General features: G+C 45.3%; 1 protein-coding gene across 2 annotated transcripts in view; it reads left to right on the top strand.

Moving 5' to 3' along the window:
* The window catches only part of LOC307201852 (integrin alpha-X-like), a 36,120-nt gene extending 14,416 nt beyond the window's left edge, over nucleotides 1-21,704 (top strand). For both annotated transcript variants that reach the window (XM_079951339.1, XM_079951340.1), the window contains exons 13-30: nucleotides 277-417; nucleotides 7,475-7,678; nucleotides 8,559-8,689; nucleotides 9,969-10,132; nucleotides 10,637-10,788; nucleotides 11,346-11,477; nucleotides 13,422-13,495; nucleotides 14,570-14,711; nucleotides 15,223-15,333; nucleotides 16,448-16,530; nucleotides 16,617-16,700; nucleotides 17,503-17,575; nucleotides 18,021-18,128; nucleotides 19,192-19,266; nucleotides 19,408-19,530; nucleotides 20,471-20,563; nucleotides 21,034-21,144; nucleotides 21,249-21,704. In XM_079951339.1, coding sequence (XP_079807465.1) covers nucleotides 277-417; nucleotides 7,475-7,678; nucleotides 8,559-8,689; nucleotides 9,969-10,132; nucleotides 10,637-10,788; nucleotides 11,346-11,477; nucleotides 13,422-13,495; nucleotides 14,570-14,711; nucleotides 15,223-15,333; nucleotides 16,448-16,530; nucleotides 16,617-16,700; nucleotides 17,503-17,575; nucleotides 18,021-18,128; nucleotides 19,192-19,266; nucleotides 19,408-19,530; nucleotides 20,471-20,563; nucleotides 21,034-21,144; nucleotides 21,249-21,344 — 2,097 coding nt within the window. In that variant the 3' untranslated portion in view covers nucleotides 21,345-21,704. The remainder of the gene's footprint in view (nucleotides 1-276; nucleotides 418-7,474; nucleotides 7,679-8,558; nucleotides 8,690-9,968; nucleotides 10,133-10,636; nucleotides 10,789-11,345; nucleotides 11,478-13,421; nucleotides 13,496-14,569; nucleotides 14,712-15,222; nucleotides 15,334-16,447; nucleotides 16,531-16,616; nucleotides 16,701-17,502; nucleotides 17,576-18,020; nucleotides 18,129-19,191; nucleotides 19,267-19,407; nucleotides 19,531-20,470; nucleotides 20,564-21,033; nucleotides 21,145-21,248) is intronic.
* Nucleotides 21,705-22,701: the final 997 nt, after the last annotated feature.

Raw genomic sequence — 22,701 nt, 5'->3', positions numbered from 1 at the left:
CATGGACCTCATTAAACCTGCTAGACCTTTTGACGACATGGGCGTAGCCAGGCTTTTTGTTGGGGAGGGCCTTTTGCTAGGGAAGGCATAACCTCAGTTAGCTATGTATTTTTTTTATGGGGGGGAGCTGCCCCCCCTGTCCCCCCCCCCTTGGCTACACCCATGCCTCTCAGTTTGGCCCATGAGTCTGTTTGGGCAAAGATTAAGCCCACTAGTCTAATTGGTCATCTTCACTTCTGCCAGTCACCTCCATATTGTATTTCTATTTCTTTCCAGTTGGGTTCCTACTATGGGGCTGAAGTCTGCTCCGTTGACCTAGATGACGACAACAATACCGACCTTGTTCTGATCGGGGCTCCCCATTATTACAGTAAGAACCAAGGTGGGCTTGTTGATGTCCGCTCTATGAATGACCAGGTGAGGAAACGCACCAGTGGTAGGGTTGGGAAGGGTGGGTGGGTGGGTGGGTGGGTGGGAAGAAGGGGCAAGGAGGAGGATGGACCAGACTTGCTCACATCTATAATAATAATAATAATAATAATAATAATAATAATAATAATAATTTATTTATTTATACCCCGCCCGTCTGGCTGGGTTTCCCCATCCACTCTGTTTTTTTTTTTTTTAATAATAATTTTTATTAATTTTCCACACATAAAATAAAGAACAATGTAACACAATATAACTTCATACTCATCGGTTCATAGCCTTTTTTCTTTGACTTCCCCATACCTCCCCATCCCTGCATCCTTGTTTAATAATTCTGTAGCAACCCTTAAGTCCATTGTCTTAATTCCTTTTCGTAAATATTTCTTAAGTTTTTTTGTTTACTGCTGCAATTCTTTACTTCTTACCCCCTGACATCTTAACATTCCTCAATTTTACAATTATTTTTAAGATATATTTTGAAATTCTTCCAGTCCTCTTCCACTGTCTCTTTCCCCTGGTCCCGGATTCTGCCCGTCATCTCAGCCAGTCCCATAAAGTCAATCACCTTTGTTTGCCATTCTTCCAGAGTAGGTAGTTCTTGCGTCTTCCAATACTTTGCCAGTAGAATTCTTGCTGCTGTAGTGGCATACATAAAGAAAGTCCTATCCTTCCTTAACACCACTTGGCCCACCATACCCAAGAGGAAAGCCTCTGGTTTCTTAGGAAAAGTCCACTTAAGGACCTTCTTAATTTCATTATAGATCATTTCCCAGAAAGCTTTAACCTTTGGGCAGGTCCACCAAAGGTGGTAGAAAGTGCCTTCAGTCTCATTACATTTCCAACACTTATTATTAGGCAAATGATAAATTTTTGCTAGCTTGACTGGGGTCATGTACCACCGGTAGATCATTTTCATAATATTTTCTTTCAAAGCATTACATGCAGTAAATTTAATACCGGTGGTCCATAATTGTTCCCAGTCAGCAAACATGATATCATGACCTATATCTTGTGCCCATTTGATCATAGCTGATTTCACCGTTTCATCCTGTGTATTCCATTTTAACAGCAAGTTATACATTCTTGATAAATTCTTAGTATTGGGTTCCAACAATTCTGTTTCTAATTTTGACTTCTCTTTCTGAAATCCTATTTTCCTGTCCTGTTTAAACGTCTCATTTATCTGATAGTAATGCAACCAATCTCGAACCTTAGGTTTTAGTTTCTCATAACTCTGAAGTTTCACCCTTTCACCATCGTATTCTATGATCTCATGATATTTTGGCCATTTAGAATCCATATTAAGCTTTTTTACTTCCCTAGCTTCCATTGGTGACACCCACCTAGGGGTTTTACTTTCCAACAAATCTTTGTATCTAATCCAAACGTTGTACAATGCTTTCCTTACAATATGGTTTTTAAAACTTTTATACACCTTTACCTTGTCATACCATAAATATGCATGCCAACCAAAACTATTGTCATACCCTTCCAGATCCAAAATGTCAGTATTCTCAAGAAGTAGCCAGTGTTTCAACCAGCAGAAAGCTGCTGATTCATAATAAAGTCTTAAGTCCGGCAGGGCAAACCCCCCTCTATCCTTTGCATCAGTTAAAATCTTAAATTTAATTCTGGGCTTTTTGCCCTGCCAGACAAATTTTGATATGTCTTTCTGCCACTTCTTGAAACAGTCCATCTTGTCCACAATCTGCAACGTCTGGAATAAAAACAGCATTCTAGGCAATACATTCATCTTAATAGTAGCGATTCGGCCTAACAAGGAAAGTTTCAGCCTTGACCATATTTCCAGATCCTTTTTAACTTCTGACCAACATTTTTCATAATTATCCTTAAATAAGTTCACATTCTTGGATGTTAAGTTTACCCCCAGGTATTTTACCCTTTTTGTAATTTCCAAACCTGTTTCATTCTGAAAACTCTCTCTTTCTTCCATTGTTAAATTTTTTTCCAACACTTTCGTTTTTTGTCTATTCAATTTAAAACCTGCTACTCGACCAAATGTTTCAATTAGTTCTAATACTCTTTTAGTACTAGTGTCTGGCTGTTGCAAAGTCAATACTAGGTCATCTGCAAATGCTCTTAATTTATAATGTCTAACTCCGACCTGGACTCCTTTAACCAACTGGTCCTTTCTAATCATGTTTAACAAAACCTCCAGGACCGATATAAAAAGCAAAGGGGATATTGGGCAGCCCTGTCGTGTACCTTTTTCTATAGGTATTTCTTCTGTTACCACGTTATTTACAATTAATTTGGCCTTTTGTTGAAAGTATATTGCACCTATACCGTTTTCAAAACCTTGTCCTACCCCCATCCCTTGGAGATTCTTTTTCATAAAAGTCCAACAAATGTTGTCAAAGGCTTTCTCCGCGTCCACAAAAATCAAAACTGCTTTCCTATTAATGTCAACGTCCAGCAGCTCCAAAATGTCTATAATGTTCCTCACATTGTCTGACATATGTCTACCTGGGAGAAAGCCTGTTTGGTCCTTATGAATCTCTTCTGCCAACACTCTTTTCAATCTTTTTGCCAAAATGTCTGCAAAAATTTTGTAATCCACTCCCCATCCACTCTGGGCGGCTTCCAACAGAACACTAAAATACAATAACCTATTAAACATTAAAAGCTTTCCTAAACAGGGCTGCCTTCAGATGTCTTCTAAAAGTTTGGCAGTTATTTTTCTCTTAGACATCTGGTGGGAGGGTGTTCCACAGGGCGGGTGCCACTACCGAGAAGGCCCTCTGCCTGGTTCCCTGTAACTTGGCTTCTTGTAGCGAGGGAACTGCCAGAAGGCCCTCAGCGCTGGACCTCAGCGTCCGGGCAGAATGTTGGAGGTGGAGACGCTCCTTCAGGTATACTGGACCAAGGTCGTTTAGGGCTTTAAAGGTCAGCACCAACACTTTGAATTGTGCTTGGAAACGTACTGGGAGCCAGTGTAGGTCTTTCAAGACTGGTGTTAAATGGTCTCGGCGGCCGCTCCCAGTCACCAGTCTAGCTGCCGCATTCTGGATTAGTTGTAGTTTCTGGGTCACCTTCAAAGTTAGTTCCACATAGAGCGCATTGCAGTAGTCCAAGTGAGATATATCTAGAGCCTGCACCACTCTGGCGAGACAGTCTGCAGGCAGGTAGGGTCTCAGCCTGCGTACCAGATGGAGCTGATAAACAGCTGCCCTGAACTTCTGGAAAAACTGAACTTCTGATCCATCCAGCTTTCATGGGAAATGTTGGGATGCAGCTCAGCTTGATGAGTGGTTTGCACAGGGTTAATGCAGATAGAGAGGGGAATTTTTAAAGATTCCCAAACTTTCTCACTGTCCTTGGATCTCTGTGCTAAACTTTCCTTTGATGTTAGACTGATAAAGCTGATCAAATTTCCTTCTTTGCACTCTTGCTTCTGAATGGGGAAAGGACATCTTTGGCAGTATCTCTGCTGAATGTGAGGGGGGTGTAATAGAATAGGGTTGAATAGTAGAGTTGGAAGGGACCACGAGGGTCATCTAGTCCAACCCCCTGCAATCTTTTGTGCAACATGGGGCTCGAACCCATGACCTTGAGATTAAGAGTCTCATGCTCTACCAACTGAGCTATCCCAGGAGCCAAGCATGGCTCTGCTGCATCTCCAGATTTAGTTAGAACTAAGAACTCTTTTCTACCCAAGTATGTCTTGCCTAAAAAAAGAAACCACCCAGGCCCTTTTTATTTTCAATACCAAGTGTCTCTGTGTGCAACTGCAACCAAGGTAAGCTTGCTCTCCTAGCAAGGACTCGGTACGCAGTCAGTTTCCAAGCTGTGTGCTAACTCTGCAGAGTAAAATCAACACATTTTATTTTCAAGAAGCATTTGAAGGCCGTTCTCTTTCCTTCCTCCTGTGATTGGTGTTATGTACTGAAGTTCTCGGGACGCAGGTGGCGCTGTGGGTTAAAGCCTCAGCGCCTAGGGCTTGCCGATCGAAAGGTCGGTGGTTCGAATCCCTGCGGCGGGGTGCGCTCCCGCTGCTCGGTCCCAGCGCCTGCCAACCTAGCAGTTCGAAAGCACCTCCGGGTGCAAGTAGATAAATAGGGACCGCTTACCAGCGGGAAGGTAAACGGCGTTTCCGTGTGCGGCTCTGGCTCGCCAGAGCAGCGATGTCACGCTGGCCACGTGACCCGGAAGTGTCTCCGGACAGCGCTGGCCCCTGGCCTCTTAAGTGAGATGGGCGCACAACCCCAGAGTCTGTCAAGACTGGCCCGTATGGGCAGGGGTACCTTTACCTTTACCTTTTTACTGAAGTTCTCACCCTGGGCCAGCAGGGGGATACTGTATTTTTTTTTTTTTAATAATATTTATTAAAGATTTTCAAATATAACAAAAAAAAAAGAAAAACATCCAAATTTAAGGCCTTATTTTCAATATCATCTTTCCAGGACTTCCCCCTCCCCACCCCCTCTTATATTCCAATTCTTTCAAATAGATTCAGCAAATTCTTACCCCAAATTTTAAAATTATTATCATTAACCCAATTTAAAAAATATTTTCCCATCCCCTAAAATTGACCTGTTCCCTTCCACGAGTTCCCCTCTTTAATATAAGATACAGATTAACATAAAAATTTTTTTTTTAAAAAAGAATAAAATATAATTTAACACCCTTTGGATTCCAAATTTCCCTCCCCCCTTTCCCGGTTGCGTTCCCAATGTCCATCAATATCTACTGTCTCCTGGAGCTCCCACATCTAAGCCATAATCCTTCACCAGTCCGCTTTGCCGTCTTTTTAATAGTCTTTACCGTCTTTTAATCATCTTTAATTTCAAATGTCCAATCTTGGAAGGGGTCTATCTTCCAACTTTGTCCAGTTCTTGTTATTCTTGTTGTTCTTGTTGTTCCCTCTTCTCCTCTTTTTTTTTTTTCCCCCTGCTCTCCTGCACAAATGTTCTAATTCCAAAAAGCTTGTAATTCCTCTACAGAGGCTTTGTTATTCAGGAACAAAACATTACGTCAAGTCCCTTCCATTCTTCAATAGATAAATCTATTGTCTCCTTTAGTGTGTAGACCTCTGTAGACAAAATAGTGTTCCATTTCTGCAGTTTCCCAGGAGATAAAAAGTCCGATTCAAATTCCATGCCAGCGATACTTGTAATAACCCACAGCTCCTCTAGAGGGATTATAGTAACTCAGTTTCATTCCCGATCTCACCCACCAGTCAAAGTAACTTATTATTCCTTGTTTTAAACAGTTTATATCCAATTTATAACAAATGTAACCAGCAATGTCCTCGTAACAAAGTTCTCTTTTTGTTCTTCAGTTTTGGCAGCTCCTTTGACAGCTGTCAAAACCTCTATTTCTCCTCTCCAGGCGCTCTCACGGATCGCTCCCGGGGTTTCCGGGGGGGGGGGGTTGTATTTTAATTCACATTCCACTCTTCTCCTCCAGCCCAGCTTATAATTTTCCATCGCGAAATTAATAACTTTATATATAAAAAAAAAGGTTGCACTCGATCTTAGTTGTCAGGTCCTTTGCTTTAGCTCCTCTACAACAGGGGGGAGGTTGACTTCCTTTTTATATCTCCCCCGCTCGCTCCGAATTTAAGAAAAAATTTATTCCCCTTTTTAATCCAAGTTCCAATTACTCACGGGTTATTCTTTTAAGTCCAGATTTTCAATGGAAGAAGTCAGCGCTCTCCGCCAAATGGCATGCGGCTTCGCTCGGCAGGGGAAGCGGAGGACTCACAGCACCCCCCCCCGTCACCCGCTCCGCAGCCTTTAAAAAGGCTCCTTCGCGTGGTCGGGGGGGCGCAAACGGTGCCCGCCGAGTCACCATGCCCATGGGTTTCAGCGCCCATGGTTTTTGAGGGTCCCCGTGTCGCCGGCGCGGTAGAACCCAGCCCCTGCCGAGCAGACTCCCTCCGGAGCTCGGAGGGAGTCCGCCATTCGGCGATGGCGCCAACCCGGAAGTCCTCCAGCAGGGGGATACTGTAGATAGTTTTCACTCAGGTCCACATATGCAAATAAGGAATTGAAAGTGACGTTCAGTGATTGGACAGTTACAGAAAGTTGTTACTGTTGCTTGTAGTTGAGCTCTATATAAGCAGGTTAGCTGAACCCTTCAGTTCAGTTCTGTTCTGGCCTGTGAATAAACAAGAGCTGTTTGAAGAATCGCTGTGTCGTCTGATATGTTCACCCACAACTTAACAATTGGCTTCCGTTATGCCCTTTCCCTGTGCACAGTCTCTTATTGGGGCCAAGCTAGATGTGATATTGTGTGAAAGCAATTAACGCATACATTAAAAAATGAATAAATAGCCACCTGGGAGGGAGGGAGCGAGAGGAGGAAGAGAACCACAGCCACACTCTGCCACAGTGATGCCTGTCTGAAGCTGCTCTTAGCCCTGATGCTGCCAGTGGACACTTCTCTCTCAGGATTAGTAGCAGTTCTGAGAGGCGATTTTTCATTGGGGTCACAGCAGGGGATTGAAAGGATTAACCCTTCCCACTGCAGAGCTGTTTCAAAGTGTTGAAGTCGTCATGGGTTGTATCCAGCTAAGTTCTACTCAGTGTAGAAATGGATGGATCCAAGTAAGGATTAGATTGCACAACCTCCGCCCGCCCCTCCAAATTTTAATTGTTTCCTTACAAGTCAACCATGGTACAAAATTGGACCTTAAATTGTAACACCAAGGCAGAGACTGCCATCTTGAGCTCATAGATGAAATAAGATTTAACTGGGGGACTCATGTTCACTAGGACAGTAAACATCATTGTCAGGCCCCAGGAGGTTGATTGAGGTCCGTTTAATTCAGGATATGTGTTTTGGTTGTATTGCCTCATTGTTTTTAGAGAATGGTCTTAGTTCATCTTCCCACTGTGTCTATTTTTTTAAAAAAAATAATGTCATACTAATGCTGCTTTAAATGCTGTTCCTTCTTCCGGTTATTGATTGTTAAATGTTGGAGTCGTTTTAATGCCAAATATATTTGCCGCCTTGAAATTTGGTTATGGGAAGTTGGAGAGGGTATAACTATGTTAATGAGTCACATGCCTCCCGGCAGGGTCACCTTGTTTCCCTCCAAACGCTTCGTGGGGATCCTGGCAGCAGCTTTGGCCGTTTTGGGGCAGCACTCTGCGCTTTAGGGGACATAAGCGGGGATGGCTTTGCAGATGTGGCGATCGGAGCCCCCATGGAGGATGAAGATCGTGGGGCCATTTACATCTTCCTGGGAGAAGCAGGCAGGCTGAAAAAACACCACAGCCAGGTGAGCCTGAGAGTCAAAAGTGCATATATTGGAACAGCAAGTGCATATATTGTCTGCTTGTGTGTGGCAAGGTGGTCCAATGGTTAAAGAGCTAGGCCAGGGATGGGGAATGTGGCCGTTTTGGGTGGTTTGGGCTGTTTTGACGCAGGACCACAACTCCCATCGTCTCTGACCAATGGCCATGCTGGCTTGGTGGGGGAGAGCATCGGTATCCTATTCCTGATGCAGACAGTACAGATTCAGTCCCTTCACATCTCTCCATTGAATTCTTACGAGCCGATTGCTGAATCAGTCTCCACTGATCATTGGTGAAATGGGAGCAGTAAAGCAACAGAGTTGTTGGAAAGCAATTGCAGCCAGGTCTGGATAGAAGCCCAGTTCAATACATAATCTCAATAACCACTCCCTTTTTGAATGACAGATGTAATCCACCACCCCCCCCCCCCCCAGTATTGGGCCCAGATCATCTTTGCACAGATTAATGCAGAATCTGTACTTCTATAATTAAACGACAACAACAATAATAATAGATGTGACAACTTGCATCCAGTAACTAAACAGCACATTTTATAAATTCTGGCTGTTGTGAGACACACACACACACACACACACACACACACACACACACACACAAAGAAAGTGTGTGTCCTTTTTCAAAACTATTATAGTTTGCCCTATGCAGATTTAATTAATGAATCGTTTAAAGGACTTAAAATGGAATTGATTAATTGGCTAATATTTTCTTAATTGGGTCTAAAACAAAGGCGTTGTAGAAATGGGCAGGTGGAATAGCTGAACTGGGGGTGTGTCTACCTCATCTGCTGAGGATCCCTAAGCTTCCTTGTTCCCCTGTTTTCTCTTTCCCCCTCAACATATTTAGCGGATTGCTGCCAAGTCTCTCTCTCTGGTGCTCCATTATTTTGGACAGTCCATCCAAGGAAGAATGGATCTGAGCAAGGATGGACTGACTGACCTGGCTGTCGGGGCGCTAGGAAGCGCAGTGCTGCTTCGGTAAGCATGGGCGAGGGCGGTAATGGGAGTGGATTGTGGGTAGGCCACAAAGGGTGGGACATAATTGCAATGTGTGTTCCCCATCTGCCTCCAAATTCTGCATCCTGAACTAGATTTTAAAAACCTGCACAAACCTGTTGCGTGTACTCTGGCCAACTGGCCGTCAGTTTGGTGCACCCGAATTGCCTGCCTTTTTCTGAGCATGGCTTGGCCTGCTGTGGCAATTGCTACACCTTCCTGCCAGCTGTGATACTGCCCCCATGTGGTGGGGAAGAAGAAGGGTCTTAATATATCAGGCTGCTGGAAGTGTGGCTACGTTAGCTCAGGGGTCAGCAAACTAAGGTCTGGGGGTCAGATGTGGCCCACCAGGTTCATAAATCCGGCCCGCGGGCCCTGCCGCCCACTTGGTCAGTCCTCTCGTGCTGTGGACGCCTTGCCACGCAGGGACTGACTTCTGCGATGCTGGCACTGCTTCTGGGTGGGAAGCTCCTGCTGCCAATCCGAAGCCGCGGACGGCTCTGGGCAGGTGGCGACGCTGGTGTGGCTTCGAATTGGCTGCAGGAAGTTCCTGCAGCCAATCTAAAACCTCTTTGCCTGCGGCTGAGGTAAACCCGGCGCGGCCATGGACAGAGAAGCATTGTGAAGGGTGCATCGTGGGGCTTCAGCCAGAGCTTGGCGCACCTGCTGGCCCTGCGCCTGGCGCCCGGCTCGGTGCTGATGGTGGTGGTACGCTCGGTGGCCACGCTGGAGCAGCTGGAGGGTGAGCTGCACGTCACCTGCCCGGTGCACTGAGTGCGTGGCCTGCCCGCCGACCTGGCCTCAGACAATGGACCACAGCGCATGGTGCAGACCTTCTGGGAGCTCTGCGGGGATGGGCTGATGGAGCAGCTGCTGCTTGTCAACAATGCCAGTGAGCGGGCAGCGCAGATACGTGTTCCTGAGCACGTGCAGAGTGAGTTTCTCCTCCAGGTCCGGAGGCAGCTGCAGGACCGGCTTGCAGGGTATTTATATTTTTCAAAATATAGCCCGGCCGCCCACAAGGTCTGAGGGACAGTGGACCGGCCCCCTGATGAAAAAGCTTGCTGACCCCTGCGTTAGCTGAAAGACCAAGCGTGCTGAATATGAAGCACAGAGAGCTATGTGGAGTCTGAGTGGGGCACTTCCTGCTCCAGGAAATTAATGTGGGGCTGGGTTCCAGACTGGGCCTGATCCAGGGCTGCTGGCAATTTGGACAGCTGCTAGTTTGAACAGGCCTCCCCTTTTATCCCCTGCCTCCCAGATCTCGTCCTGTTTTCACAATCAACTCTTCGCTGACTTTCTCTCATCGCTGGATCCCCTTGGATGACCCTAAGTGTGGAAGCGGGAACGTTGCAGGAATTGCCCCCCGTGGGAAAACCAGTCTTTGCTTCAACCTAAAACTCATCAGCACAAAATGGACCCACGGTAAAGGCACCATCTCAGTTCTCCTTTTGCTTAGTTATTCTTCTCATTCTTTTATGAGTCCTCTCAGTGTTATTTATTTTTTGTGGACTTGTTTGTTCCTTTTCCCTCACTTATTCTCTCTGCAGCTGCTCATTATCTTATCATTTTTCTTTAGATCCTGTTCTCCCAGCCTGACTCTTGTTGCTTATTTTCTCACTTATTTTTCTTATCCATTCCCTCTTGCGTTAAAAATTATGTTTAAGATCAACAATTCTTTCTGACTTTCATTTTCTCAGAGATTCTCTCATTAAGTTCATAGTGACTCCAGAGACCCGTTTAGAGCAGGAATGGGGAGCCCCTGGGCCTCCAGATGTTGCTGAACCACAACTTCCATCAGCCCTAGCAAGCATGGCTATGGGGCAGGAATGATGAGAGCTGGAGTTCAGTACATCTTGGACAGCCAAAATGTTTAGTTCGTTCTGCTCCTGTGATCCAGTTTGTTTGTATGTTTTGGAAAGAAAATAGGTGCCCTGCAAGCTGCGATCTCATTTACTCTCCGGTCTGATGCTAAGCAGTCTCCATCACGCCTGACGCTAGAAAATGAGGCTTCCACATTCTCAGACACCATCCTGGTTGGAACTGAGCCAATCTGCGTCGACAAGATTCTCCATGCTCCAGTAGGTTGAAATATGGCGCCCTTGGTAATTGTAGTTGTGTGTGTGTGTAGTAGTAGTGCTAGGTATATCTAATGCAGAATTATCTCAGCACCTCACCAGACTTTGGCTCCCAGAATCCTTTGGTAGAAGCCATGACAGCTACAATGGTCTAAAAGTGATACAGTGGTACCTCAGGTTAAGTACTTAATTCGTTCCGGAGGTCTGTTCTTAACCTGAAACTGTTCTTAACCTGAAGCACCACTTTAGCTAATGGGGCCTCCTGCTGCCGCTGTGCCGCCGGAGCACGATTTCTGTTCTCATCCTGAAGCAAAGTTCTTAACCCGAGGTACTATTTATGGGTTAGCGGAGTCTGTAACCTGAAGCGTATGTAACCTGAAGCGCATGTAACCCGAGGTACCACTGTACAGTAAATAACCTACCTGTTGGAGAAACACTGATTTTGGGAAGCTCACAGTATTTAGAAACATTACTGTGGGAATGATCACTGCATTTTCAGGGAGAAATGTATTGGCTGGGTGGAAACTTGTGATTCCCTTTTTTTTTTTACTGTCTTTCAGCTCTGCCTGGATGATTCCTTCTCTCCACTTGTGCTGCGGGCGGATGTTACGGCCAAGGGGGAACCAGATGCCTCTGAAAGGAACCTACGCCCTGTCCTGGACCCTGGAACTAATTTGTCCACTGAGATCAAGGTCTTATTTCCTGGCCATTTCCCCTCAAGCCCATCTCCTAGGACCTAGGACAAGGCTCCTCCGTCAAAGGAACGGCTCATCCCAGAGTACTTAGTACAGAGGGATTTGTTGACTGGGCAGCCCTCAAATGTTCTAAATGAAGGAACCTTGCTTAATCTAAGGAGATCTAGGCCTGGTCAGGGCCTGGGGGGTGGAACCTTGTGCATGCCACAGGGAAAGTATTATAAATGTAATAATAAATACTGAACACACAGTGGAAATAGAAATCAGCAACTTGGTTGCCTTAGTTTGTTTAACAATGATGACCAAAAGAAATACAGTCGTACCTTGGTTCTCAAACGCCTTGGTACTCAAACAACTTGGAACCCAAACACTGCAAACCTGGAAGTAAGTGTTCCAGTTTGCGAACTTTTTTCGGGAGCCGAACTTGCTCCGTTTTGAGCGCCACACTTCCATTTTGAATGTTACGCTTCTGATTTGAGTGTTACGCTTCCGATTTGAGTTCCACACTTCCGTTTTGAATGTTACGCTGAGTTCTGTCTGTTTTTGCTATTTATTTTGTGTTCTGGTTTTGGTGGCTCTTGTGACTGCGTGGAACCCAGTTCAGCCACTGATTGATTGACTTTGTGACTGCAGTACATTGTTTACTGCTTTCATTTTATGGATCAGTGGTCTCGTTAGATAGTAAAATTCTTGTTAAATTGCTGTTTTAGGGGTTGTTTTTAAAAGTCTGGAACAGATTAATCCATTCTGCATTACTTTCTATGGGAAAGCGCGCCTTGGTTTTGGAGCGCTTTGGTTTCGGAACGGACTTCCAGAACAGATTAAGTTTGAGAATCTAAGGTACCACTGTAGATGAAAAGATAAGGGGGGGGGGGGAAACATTCTCACAGAGAACTTGTATGCTTCTGTAGACTTTACCAAAATATTTATTTATTAATTAAAATGTCTCAACCATGCCTCATTCAAATATATCTCAGCACAAAAACCCAAAATGCAATAAAAGCAAAACATGACCCTGGTCTGGCCCAAGCAGTGACCCCAGCCAGGAGGCGTCTCTTGGCCACAGAGACCTGGGGTCCCAGGGTCACGTACTGGTAATCCCATTTCAATAATCAGTCAGGAAAGTCAGACCAAGGAGAAGCCACATTCCAGCAGGGGCAAAGCTAAACAACCTGAGCTTAGAGTCCAAGGGGCAGGGGCAGGCCAAGCAGAGTTATGGTTGCAATGAGGTTAGCCAAACAAAGCGAGAGGGTAGATCCAGATAAGCAAACTCACGCAAGCTAGAAGAGCTCCCAGCAATCCAAGCAGGTAGCACCATGGATAGCTCCAGGTAGCCTCCCGGTGGGAAACCAGACAAGACCTTGGAACACCCTCGGATGCTCATTTCCTTTTTTTTAAAAAAAATAATATTTATTAAAGTTTCCACAAGAAAAAAGTTACAAAAATGGTAAAAAGAAAACACAAAAAATACAAACACTAAGAAAAACAAAAACAATTAAAAACAAATCCCTCTTTCTATATCTTACAGTTCATTTACTTATTTTCATGACTTCCTCACACCTCCCTTTTTTGTATTCCAATTCCAATATTTAATTCAGCAAATCCATACCCTCTCTTTTTCTCTTAATTCTTTGTCATCACATATTATAATTTCGAATTTTCATCTAATATCAATCCCTTTTTACATATTCCTTTTAACCTTATTACTAAGACCACTTCGTTTCATTCCAACATCAGTTTAACATTCAATAATTTTACAATGTTTCTGTAAATAATCTTTAAATTTCTTCCAATCTTCTTCCACCGACTCTTCTCCCTGGTCTCGGATTCTGCCAGTCATTTCTGCCAATTCCATATAGTCCATTACTTTCATCTGCCAATCTTCCAGAGTGGGTAGATCTTGTGTCTTCCACGGATGCTCATTTCCTTTTATATTGCCAGGTTCCCTTCAAGCAAGACTGCGGCCCCGATAAAATTTGTGTATCTGATCTTCGAATCTCCTTTAACTTTTCAGGGTGAGTAGCCTATTTTGTGCCTACGAGGGCCATCCCAATATTTTTTTTGCTGCCCTTAGATGCTGTGCCTCCGGACCCCTTCCCGGTTGGTTGGAGCACAGTGCTGATAGCACCGAGGTTGCAGGTTCAATCCCCCTATGGGGCAGCTGCATCTTCCTGCATCGCAAGGCCAACTCTGCAAATGTTATGATTCCAGTGGTGCCCAGCCACTGACCTTCGCTGAGGCAGCAATGCTTCTGAACATCGCAGGAGGGGAGAGGAGTGTTGTTGTGCTCAGGCAATGCTTGTGGGCTTCCCCCAGGCATCTGGTTGGCCACTGTGAGAAAAGGATGCTGGATGTGGAGGGTGACTGGCCTGATCCAGCAGGATCCTTCCTATGCTCTTACTCAGAAACAAGAGCCAAGATGTGCAACCCTGCCATTCTCTCGGAGGTTGCATGGGATGTTGGGTTGTGACTCTCGGCGAGTATGAAGCAGTGTACGAGCCAAGAAATAGACCAGAACATGTGGGGGTGAATCTCTTTAATCACGTGCTTGCCAGTTACTTTAATGTTCAACCTGAGTGTTTTTCCCAGAATTCCCCATACACCAGGGATTCCGAGAGCCCCTCTTGGCTCACACAGATTATTGGCTTTCTTCAGGCACCTTGAGCTGAGGAGTGGGAGTCAGGTGATCTGCTTCACCAGCTAGAACAAAGTTGACATTGATCATTAGGTCAAATTCTTTACCATCGTTTTCTTACAACTCTAGTGGTGTGACTGTGCCCATTTTACAGACTGAGAAACAGAGGTGAAGAGACAGAGAGACCTAGGAACATAGGAAGCTGCCTTCTATTGACTCAGGCCATTGGTCCATCCAGCTAAGAATTGTCTACACTGACAAGGCAGTGTCTTTCCAGGATTTTGGACAGGGTTTTGTCTCAGCCCTGCCTGGGGATTGAACGTGGGACCTTCTGCATGCAAGGCAGGTGCTTTAACCACTGAGCCATGTTGCCCAAAGGGAACTTCCAGCTTGCCTAGCGTCTCACTAGTGAGTTCCTGGAGACTGAGCAAACGTTTCTCTCAATAAATTTCAGGTCAAAAGGTCTTAAACTGAGTCCAAATTTCATACTGAACTTAACACTGAAACTTGAAAACGTGGGAGAGGCAGCATACAACCCACACCTTTCATTTTACTACTCTTCTGTTTTGTCCTTCCGAGGGCATTCCGTTCTTCAGGTGAGTTGGATGAATAATTAGGGGGTGGGGGAGAGTAGAAGATTGGGGAAGGTTGGAGGCAGAAAATGCCTTCCTGCATTGCAGAGGCTGGGATGAGATAACCTTTGCAGTCCCTTCCAACTCTACAATTCTATGAAAGTTACAGAGACTTGTATCTTTTTCAAGGGAGGGGAAAGGAGCTTATGAGGGGCAATTCTGAAGGGTGGGAGGGGAGTTGACCCAAGGGGGAAAGACTAAGCGGTCCCCTTGGTCCCTGGTTCAAGACTGCAGCCTCCCTTGGCTGCTGTTCGTTTAAACAACCAAGACCCCTTGGAAAAATGTGCATGTGACCCCATGCAGTTTCACCCAAGGTGGAGGTGGTGGGGAGCCTCACCTGTCTTAAGCCTTTTTGCCTGTTCATTCTGTTTTCTGCTACTTTGTGGTAAAGAACAGAAATCTCTATTCCTCCTTTGTAATCCACTTGTGATTTTACTTATGATTATTCATACACCCCCTCCATCCCTCATTCAAGTCCAATTGGCGTCTCTCCCCGGCCTGCCAAATGCATGGACCCCAAGGAAATGCGTCAGTCCGTCACAGCTCCTGCCGCTTCAACCCACCAGTCCTCAAGGGAGGCACCCAGGTAATGAGTGGAAGTGGAAGCCTGAGAAAATCAATGTGCGAGTGAAATGGAATAATTGGGCTATGAGTGAGATACTGAAAGTGTGTGTGTGTGTGTGTGTGTGTGAGAGAGAGAGAGAGAGAGAGAGAGAGAGAGAGAGAGAGTTAGTTTAAGAATGTGAAAAAGGTACAGGAAAGAAAACAGGGTGTTAGATTGTGGTATGTGATGCAGTTATAGGCAGGGCTGCTGGTGTTCCCCAAAAGCACAGAATTCTGCATTGCTCTTTCTATTTTGGTTCTTAACCCCCCCCCCCCCCCCCCCGTTTCTCATCCATATGCCGGGATAGGGGATCTTGACACACACGGCGTGTGTGGTGATATCTAAGAAGACAGAGAGGGCTGTCAGATTTGAAGAGTCTGAGTAGTCTTTTGCCTTTTCCTGTATGTAAAATAAGCCAAAGGGAGCAGATCTGCTGCGCCTTGTCAATTCATACAGGCTGCGGATTTTGGGTTTCCGCCAGGGCCAACTCAATAGGGTGGGGAGGTCAGATGTTTGCTGGCACTCCAAGACCAGCAGAGGGCTCAGCTCCCCAACAGCCCCTCCAGTCTCTTCACTTTACACAGGGAATTCAAGAAGCTCAGGAGCAGCACTGAGAGAATATTTGCACACCATGCGTCTTCCAAGGCATGGAAATCGTGGAACTGGTTATCTGGCTTAACACAACATTTAATTTGGGGGTGCTGGGAAAGTGGGAGGCAGAGAGCACACTTTCCTGTTGATATCAGATGCTTTTGACTCTGAACCAATGGCTCCATTGGGATTTTGAACTGTCTCCCCCTCATGCTAGCCGACTCTCAAGACCTAAATGATCCAACACTGGTTCGATTCTACTGAGAATGTCCAATAGTCAAGAAATTATCAGTTTTAAGATGAGAATAAATATATCTAGAGGTCCGGCATCTTCTAACCTTCTGGACCTCTGTGATCTATCAGCTGTGCCACCATATTGAAAATGGGCCTTCGGTCTTGCTTTTATTAAAAAGTTTAAGAAAGAATGATGAGGGTGGGTAACAGAGCCGAAATGGAAAACCGTGTGTCTACAGATTCAACCATTGCTGCCTTTTGTTCTCTCAAGGCCGTACTCCAGATTTCCCTCCAGTCCTCAAAAGGCGACTCCTGGAATGACACTTTTGCTTACTTCGACATCCGAGCCCACAGGTAGGGGAAAGCACAGAGTGTCTCTGTCTGCCTCTGCGACTTCTCCTTGCCCATCACTAACTCTCCTTTCGCTTGTGGCCTTCCAGTGAGAACGAGAACGACACACTGAGCGACAATGCGGCCACAGGCCGGCTACCTGTGCTGCACCGAGTCAACGTCATCGTGAAGGGGTAATTGTACACCCACACACCCTTGTCCCCCACGGAGAGCCATGAGGGAGGGTCAAAAGGAGGCTGTACATTTTGGACCTTAAACATCACATATCAGGAAGGAACCATAGCACAACGGAAATGTGTGTGTATTGCACTCCAAAGGACCTGAGTTCAGTCTCTAGCATCTCCAGCTGAACAGCAGTGGGGAACTTTAGGCCTGGGGGCCAAATGCTTCTCTGTCTGGCCCTTGGAGGCACACTGTCCTCCTTTGCACCCTGTGTGGTTTTGCATGGCTGAAATCTTGAACCCTGATAACGCCTCTTGTTTGTCTGGACAAAGGATAGAGATGGGGGAGTGAGTGTCTGTAGAAACTAGCCAATATGCTGTAGATAAAATTTGCCGCTGTTGCCTTGCCTACTTTTGTCTAAGGCCCCTCCCACTATTGACATGGGGCCTTTGGGAGGTTCCTCAGAAGGGAATGTGGCCCCAGGATGAGTAAACCCCCACCCCCGAGTTAAAGGGGTGCCATACACATGCATCATGAAACCTCTTGATTCCTCTTGGGAGCAACAAAATTGATCATGTGTTCTAGCTCTTGGGGGAAAAATTGCCAGGGGTGGGGAAGGCTCACTCCTTGGAGCCACAGAGAGAGTGAAAAATTCAGAGTTTCCTACAGCCTGAAAAGTCCCACGATTCGTCATGATTTTTAGCAAACCCAGAGTGCCTTTGCTCTGGCATCTCCCTGTTAATTTTGGCAAAATATTCTGTTTAATACTGGACGCGATCTCAGTAACCTACATAAACATTTGTCCTCCCCCAGGCTGGCGTCCACGGCGTACCTCAATTTCTCCACCAAGATGCCAGAGAAGAAGACTCTCACACATGCCTTTGAGGTAATGTGTCTTCTTCTCCCTTCTGTAGACAACCACACAGTCCAAACACCGGTCCACCCTCCTGTCGTGTCTCCCTGTGTCCATACTTTAGAGCAAGAATGGGGAACCCGTGGCCTCGAGATGTTGGTAGATTACACTTCCCACCTTCCATGACAGATGGTCATTCTGACTAGGACTGATAGGAACTGGTGTCCAACTCTAGCTGGAGGACCACTGGTTCCCCAGTCCTGCTTTGCAGGAACAAATCTCTTTGAGGCTCATCTCCCAGCCACCCAGCCCACTAAGATCTGAGGGAGAGGCCTCAATTTCAGTTCCTTCCATTTGCGACCTGACAAGAAATGTTTTTTCCCCCCAACAGTTTTTTGACCACCTACTCAATAACTTCTATCATCTTTCCGCTGATCTTCCACCCCCCACCCCCCAATTTCCTCTTCTGTTCTGGCAGGTTAGAAATTTGGATTCGACCGCTACTCCAGTCAACGTGACCTTTGAACTCCCCTTCAACACTGAAGTCGGATTCTCCTATAATGTAACCCCATCCCACAGGGATGTGGTGAGTAAAAGATTTGAGGAAGGAGGCACCTTATAAATTCAAAGTTGTGTGAGGTGGGATTTCTGGACAATTGGGGGTGGGTGGGAGAGGGGATAATGGAATGAGAGTTGAATAGATTTGGAGGGGAGGGTGCTTTGGAGATACATCTTGTTTGTAGTATATATAATTATTACTATTATTATTTAAATGTTTATAATCTGCACTTACATAAGCTATGTGAGAATGGCCTTCAGCATATAAAATAGAAGAAAAGTCAGTCCATATATATCCGTAAAACCTAATTAACATCAGTAATACTGGCTGGTTAAAAAGAGACGCCCACTTTATGAAGGCCTGTCTAAATAGTACAGTTTTTGGAAGACATCTAAAAGAGGGCAGCGACAGTTCCTGACGAAGTGGTGGGGAGTTCCACAGGGCACTAGAGTTCCACACTAAAGGCTCAGCTCCTAAGAAAGGCTGTCTGGACCTCAGGGGGATGAGGAACCATCAGAGAATGAAGTGCCCCCTCAGGTGGTCTCTGTGATAAAGGTGGAGTATGAGGGATCAGGCAGTTCTTAAAGTACTTTGGGCCCAAGTTAAATCAGGGCTTTGTGGATTAACACAAGAAATGTGGAGCTGGCAAATCAGCAACAAGTGCAAACTCTCTCAGCAGTGGAATATTATGTTGTCAATAACTTCCCCTGTGAGGTATTTGGCCTCTGCGTTCTGCACACCTTCTGGACCAGATACAAGGGCAGCCCCATAGAAAGCAAGTTACAGTAATCAAACAAAAACCAGCGGTGAACTCAGACAAAATGCTACAGTCCGCATACAAGTGGTATCAGCAGCTTGGGTGACCTGCAAGCCCTTCTGCAAACAATGGCAGCAACAAAACCTCAAGTGGGGCCTGGAAACCCCCAGAGGCAGCCCAGGGAGAGCTGGACCAGCTCAGCGGATGTGAAATGATGACCTACCGTTGAGTGAGAGTTGGGGGTTAGAATATCCTGGGAGAGGGCATGGCTGGCTGGCTGGAATACAGGAGTGCCACCTTTACCCCTACAGAGTATTGCCTGTTTCCTTCCAGATAAACCCATCCTCATGTCCGATGCCCTTGCCCAGAACAAGACACAAGACTGAAGACCTCAAGGGACCCATCACAGTAAGAACCTGTGGAAAATGCAGGGTTGGCCAGTGGTTCATAGAAGGGTGTCTCTCTTGCCCAGGACAGACACACAGTTGCCTCTGGAGTGGAAAGGACATTTAGTAACCCCAAGGTTCTCTGTATTTCGTGTTTTGACAGAGAGGGTGCTTGGGGGCCACTGTCTGCTCCAGGTTCCAGTGCCTGATCGCCAATCTCTCTCGGGGAGAGTGGGTCAAGTTCAAGTTTTCATGGAATTTTAGCATAGACGACATCGCTAGCAAGGTGAGTGGTGCTCCCTTCAAACAGTAAGGAATATGGTTGGAGGGGAAGTTTCCATCGGAAGCTTGGAAAAGTAGGACTTTTTAAAAAAAGATTACTTTTCCTAAATCAATCTCCACACCTGACCATTTATTTATCATTTGTATTTCTTTTAAAACATTTATATACTGTTGTATATCGGACAGATTGAAAGTGCTGCACAAAACAGTAAACCAATAAATTAAAGTGGACACTCTGGAGCAGCACCTCGCTTTTGGAACCTCCCTGCTTGTTGGTATTTGGCAAATGTTCTCCTTTTATTGCTGTTCTTTTAATTGATTGCAACAAGTTTACCCAGACATATAATTCAGTTGCCTATATCGGTTTAAAAAGTTTAATTGGTTTTGTGTTTTAATACTAATCATTGTACATATATTAGAGTTTTTTAATTTTAAAAAATTGCTTTATGGGTTATAGCTGTGCTTCTAGGCATTGTTTTCTATGTACCCTGCTTAGAGAGTTCTTTGAGTAAGCAGTGTGTACATTTTTAGTAATAAAACAAAACAATAATATACAATCCATCATAATATTAAAGTCCTAATAATACAGTAATCACAGTCATGGACAATGCACAGACCAATGTTAGCAGCCTGGGTAAAGTGCTAAGTTTTCGGCATCTTAAAGAATGCATAAATATTCTTGTGGGGTGGAAAATAATGAAAGAGCCCTCAGTTGTATTTAGATGGCTTTGGGTGTCTCCCTGTAGCAGGTAGAGAAGCTTTGGCCCTCCAGATGTTGCTGAACTCTTGGCCAGGTTTGCTAAGGCTGATGGGAGCTGTAGTTCAGCAACATCTGGAGGGCCTGAAGAGTCCTCACTCTTGCCCTACAGAGTTGTGCCAGGGAGAGGGGAGACGTTGAGGACCAAATGTTATTGATCTGTTTAATTTGCCTATCGATCCTACAGCTGACGGCCCAGAAACTCCATCTTCGGAGCGAAGCCTCTGCGGTGGTTGATGAGACCAGGTTTTTTCAGCCAGAAGAATTTCAGTTCAGTCAGGTAAACTTGCAGGGCATGGTTATGTCATGGACGCTGGACGCGCTGTGTGTGCCTCACCGTGCAAATAGTGGAGCTGGTTACTGAGCACAGAATTCAGTTGCATTGAATCCTAGAAATGTAGACTCAAAGGAATTGTAGCGCTTGAAGGGATCTCCAGGGTCCTATCTAGTCCAATCCCTTGCAGTGCAGGAATCAGAGCCAAATAATCCCCAACAGATGGTATGAAGTAATATTAGGGGTGCCTCTGAGCATGTGCAGAGTTCTTACTCGGCACAATCAGCCTTCTCAAATCTGGAACGCCACACAATAAGGTATCGCTTTCCCTGATATGCTTTGGCAACATTTAAACACCTGAACATACTAGCAAATTTCTTTTTTGGGGGGTGGGATCAAGTCTGGCCCAGAGGATTTGAGGGGCACTGCTTATCGTTATGGGCAAGAACTCTGAGTGCCTTTCCTCTCCTTTGCAGATTAGCACTGAAGTTGAGCTGATTTCACCATTCAATCCCATTCCCATCATCGTTGGCAGCACCATTGGAGGAATCCTGCTCTTAGCCATCATCGCAGCAGTCCTGTTTAAGGTAGGCATCTCTCACTTTTGCCATCATACAGACCTTAGAAGAGATATGGGATGCCCCGACAAGACTTAAACCAGTTTCCCCCCCTCTCTCTTCCCCGTTTCCAGTTTGGATTCTTCAAACGCAATCGAGTGTCCCTAGCAGATGAAATTGCATCAGAACCAGCTGCTCCGGGTGAACAAACTCCTCAAGCAACCAACTAGCTTACTAGGGAAGGAGGAATCATGTGGATCTGGGAGGCAGGACCTAAGGATTCCCTGGGGGAGAGGAATGGGATTTGAGAGGAGTCGTCTGGGATCCAGGTAGAATGCTAAACTTAAGAAATGTTTTGAAGGAAAAGCAAAAAGTCTGCCTGGCTACACCCTAGCAATTTTGGCTGCTTCCGGACAGATGGCTCCTAGCACTAATAAATCGTTGCTGTTCTGCTGTAATCTACAAGAGGAGTTGCAAACTGATTTCTACATTAATTGGGTTATTTCAAGTCGCCTGAGTTGCCATTTAAAAACAAGAATTCTGAGTGTTCCTTAAAAACAACACAAATAAAAATGACTTATTTATTTATATAGCACTAAAGTTTGTTTATAGGCGTGATTGCTCGTTGCTACTCACATGAATTGTCAGAAATTAAAAGGTTGTGTTCCTCATTAGCCATGCTTTGGAGTAGACCCATTGAAGTTAATTAATACGACTAACTTGGGTCCATTGATCTCAGCGGGTTTACTCTGTGTGAACCTAAGTTCGATGTGTTTAATGTTTGTGTTGGATCAGAAGCGTTTGATAAGAGAAAACAATGTTGCTAAAACACTAATGAGTGGAAAGTTATGGGTTTTTTTGGGGGGGGGATATCAGCATAGTGCTAGACCACTTGTTAATTTAAGCAGTACTTAAATTAGGGGGGAAAGATGGGAGGCGGCTTTGGGAAAACTCTTATTACAATATCCAGACGCCCAGTGGAATGTGTTTGACAGAATGGGTTAGGTGCAAGTGTCTGGAAATACTTTGTTCTCTCTGTACCAAGACATGTTGCTTCTGCCATTTTGAAACAGAGGAAGTTGAGGCACAGTGAGCTCAGCAGAATGTCCCCATAAATTAAAAGGAATAGGATTCAGTCTTGTGTTGACATCTTCCTGTAATTTTCACCCTGTGCACCAAACAGCTGCTGTTTTCATAGAATTTCAGAGGAACCTGCTTTTCCTTCCTGTCTACCAAATTTCTAAATAGCTAAATTAATATATAATTTTCTAAGGACTCCTGAACTTAAGAGAGCCAGCAGTGGCTTATGTGTTGGACTAAGACCAAGGAGACTCGGTTTCTGTTTGGCCACAGACTTTACTCTGCTTCTAGCTAGCCAACTTTGCAGGGTTATTGTGAGGGTAAAGGGTAGGCAGGCCACGTATGCAACTTTTGGCTTCCTTGGATAGGGTAAAAATAATTTTGAAAATTAATGTATTGTTAGATGGTAGCTGTTCCCTGCTCTCAAACTCCTTCCCAGGGGGAATAAAGGAAAGAAAACCAGCAGGTTTCTCTCTTATAATGCTTGGAAGTTGTTCTGGAAGTTAA

The sequence above is a fragment of the Podarcis cretensis genome (genome assembly GCF_951804945.1).
Source record: "Podarcis cretensis genome assembly, chromosome: 13".
In the NCBI taxonomy this organism is placed as follows: Eukaryota; Metazoa; Chordata; class Lepidosauria; order Squamata; family Lacertidae; genus Podarcis; species Podarcis cretensis.
Note: the sequence above shows the minus strand (reverse complement) of the source record. Positions and strands in the feature narration are given on the sequence as shown.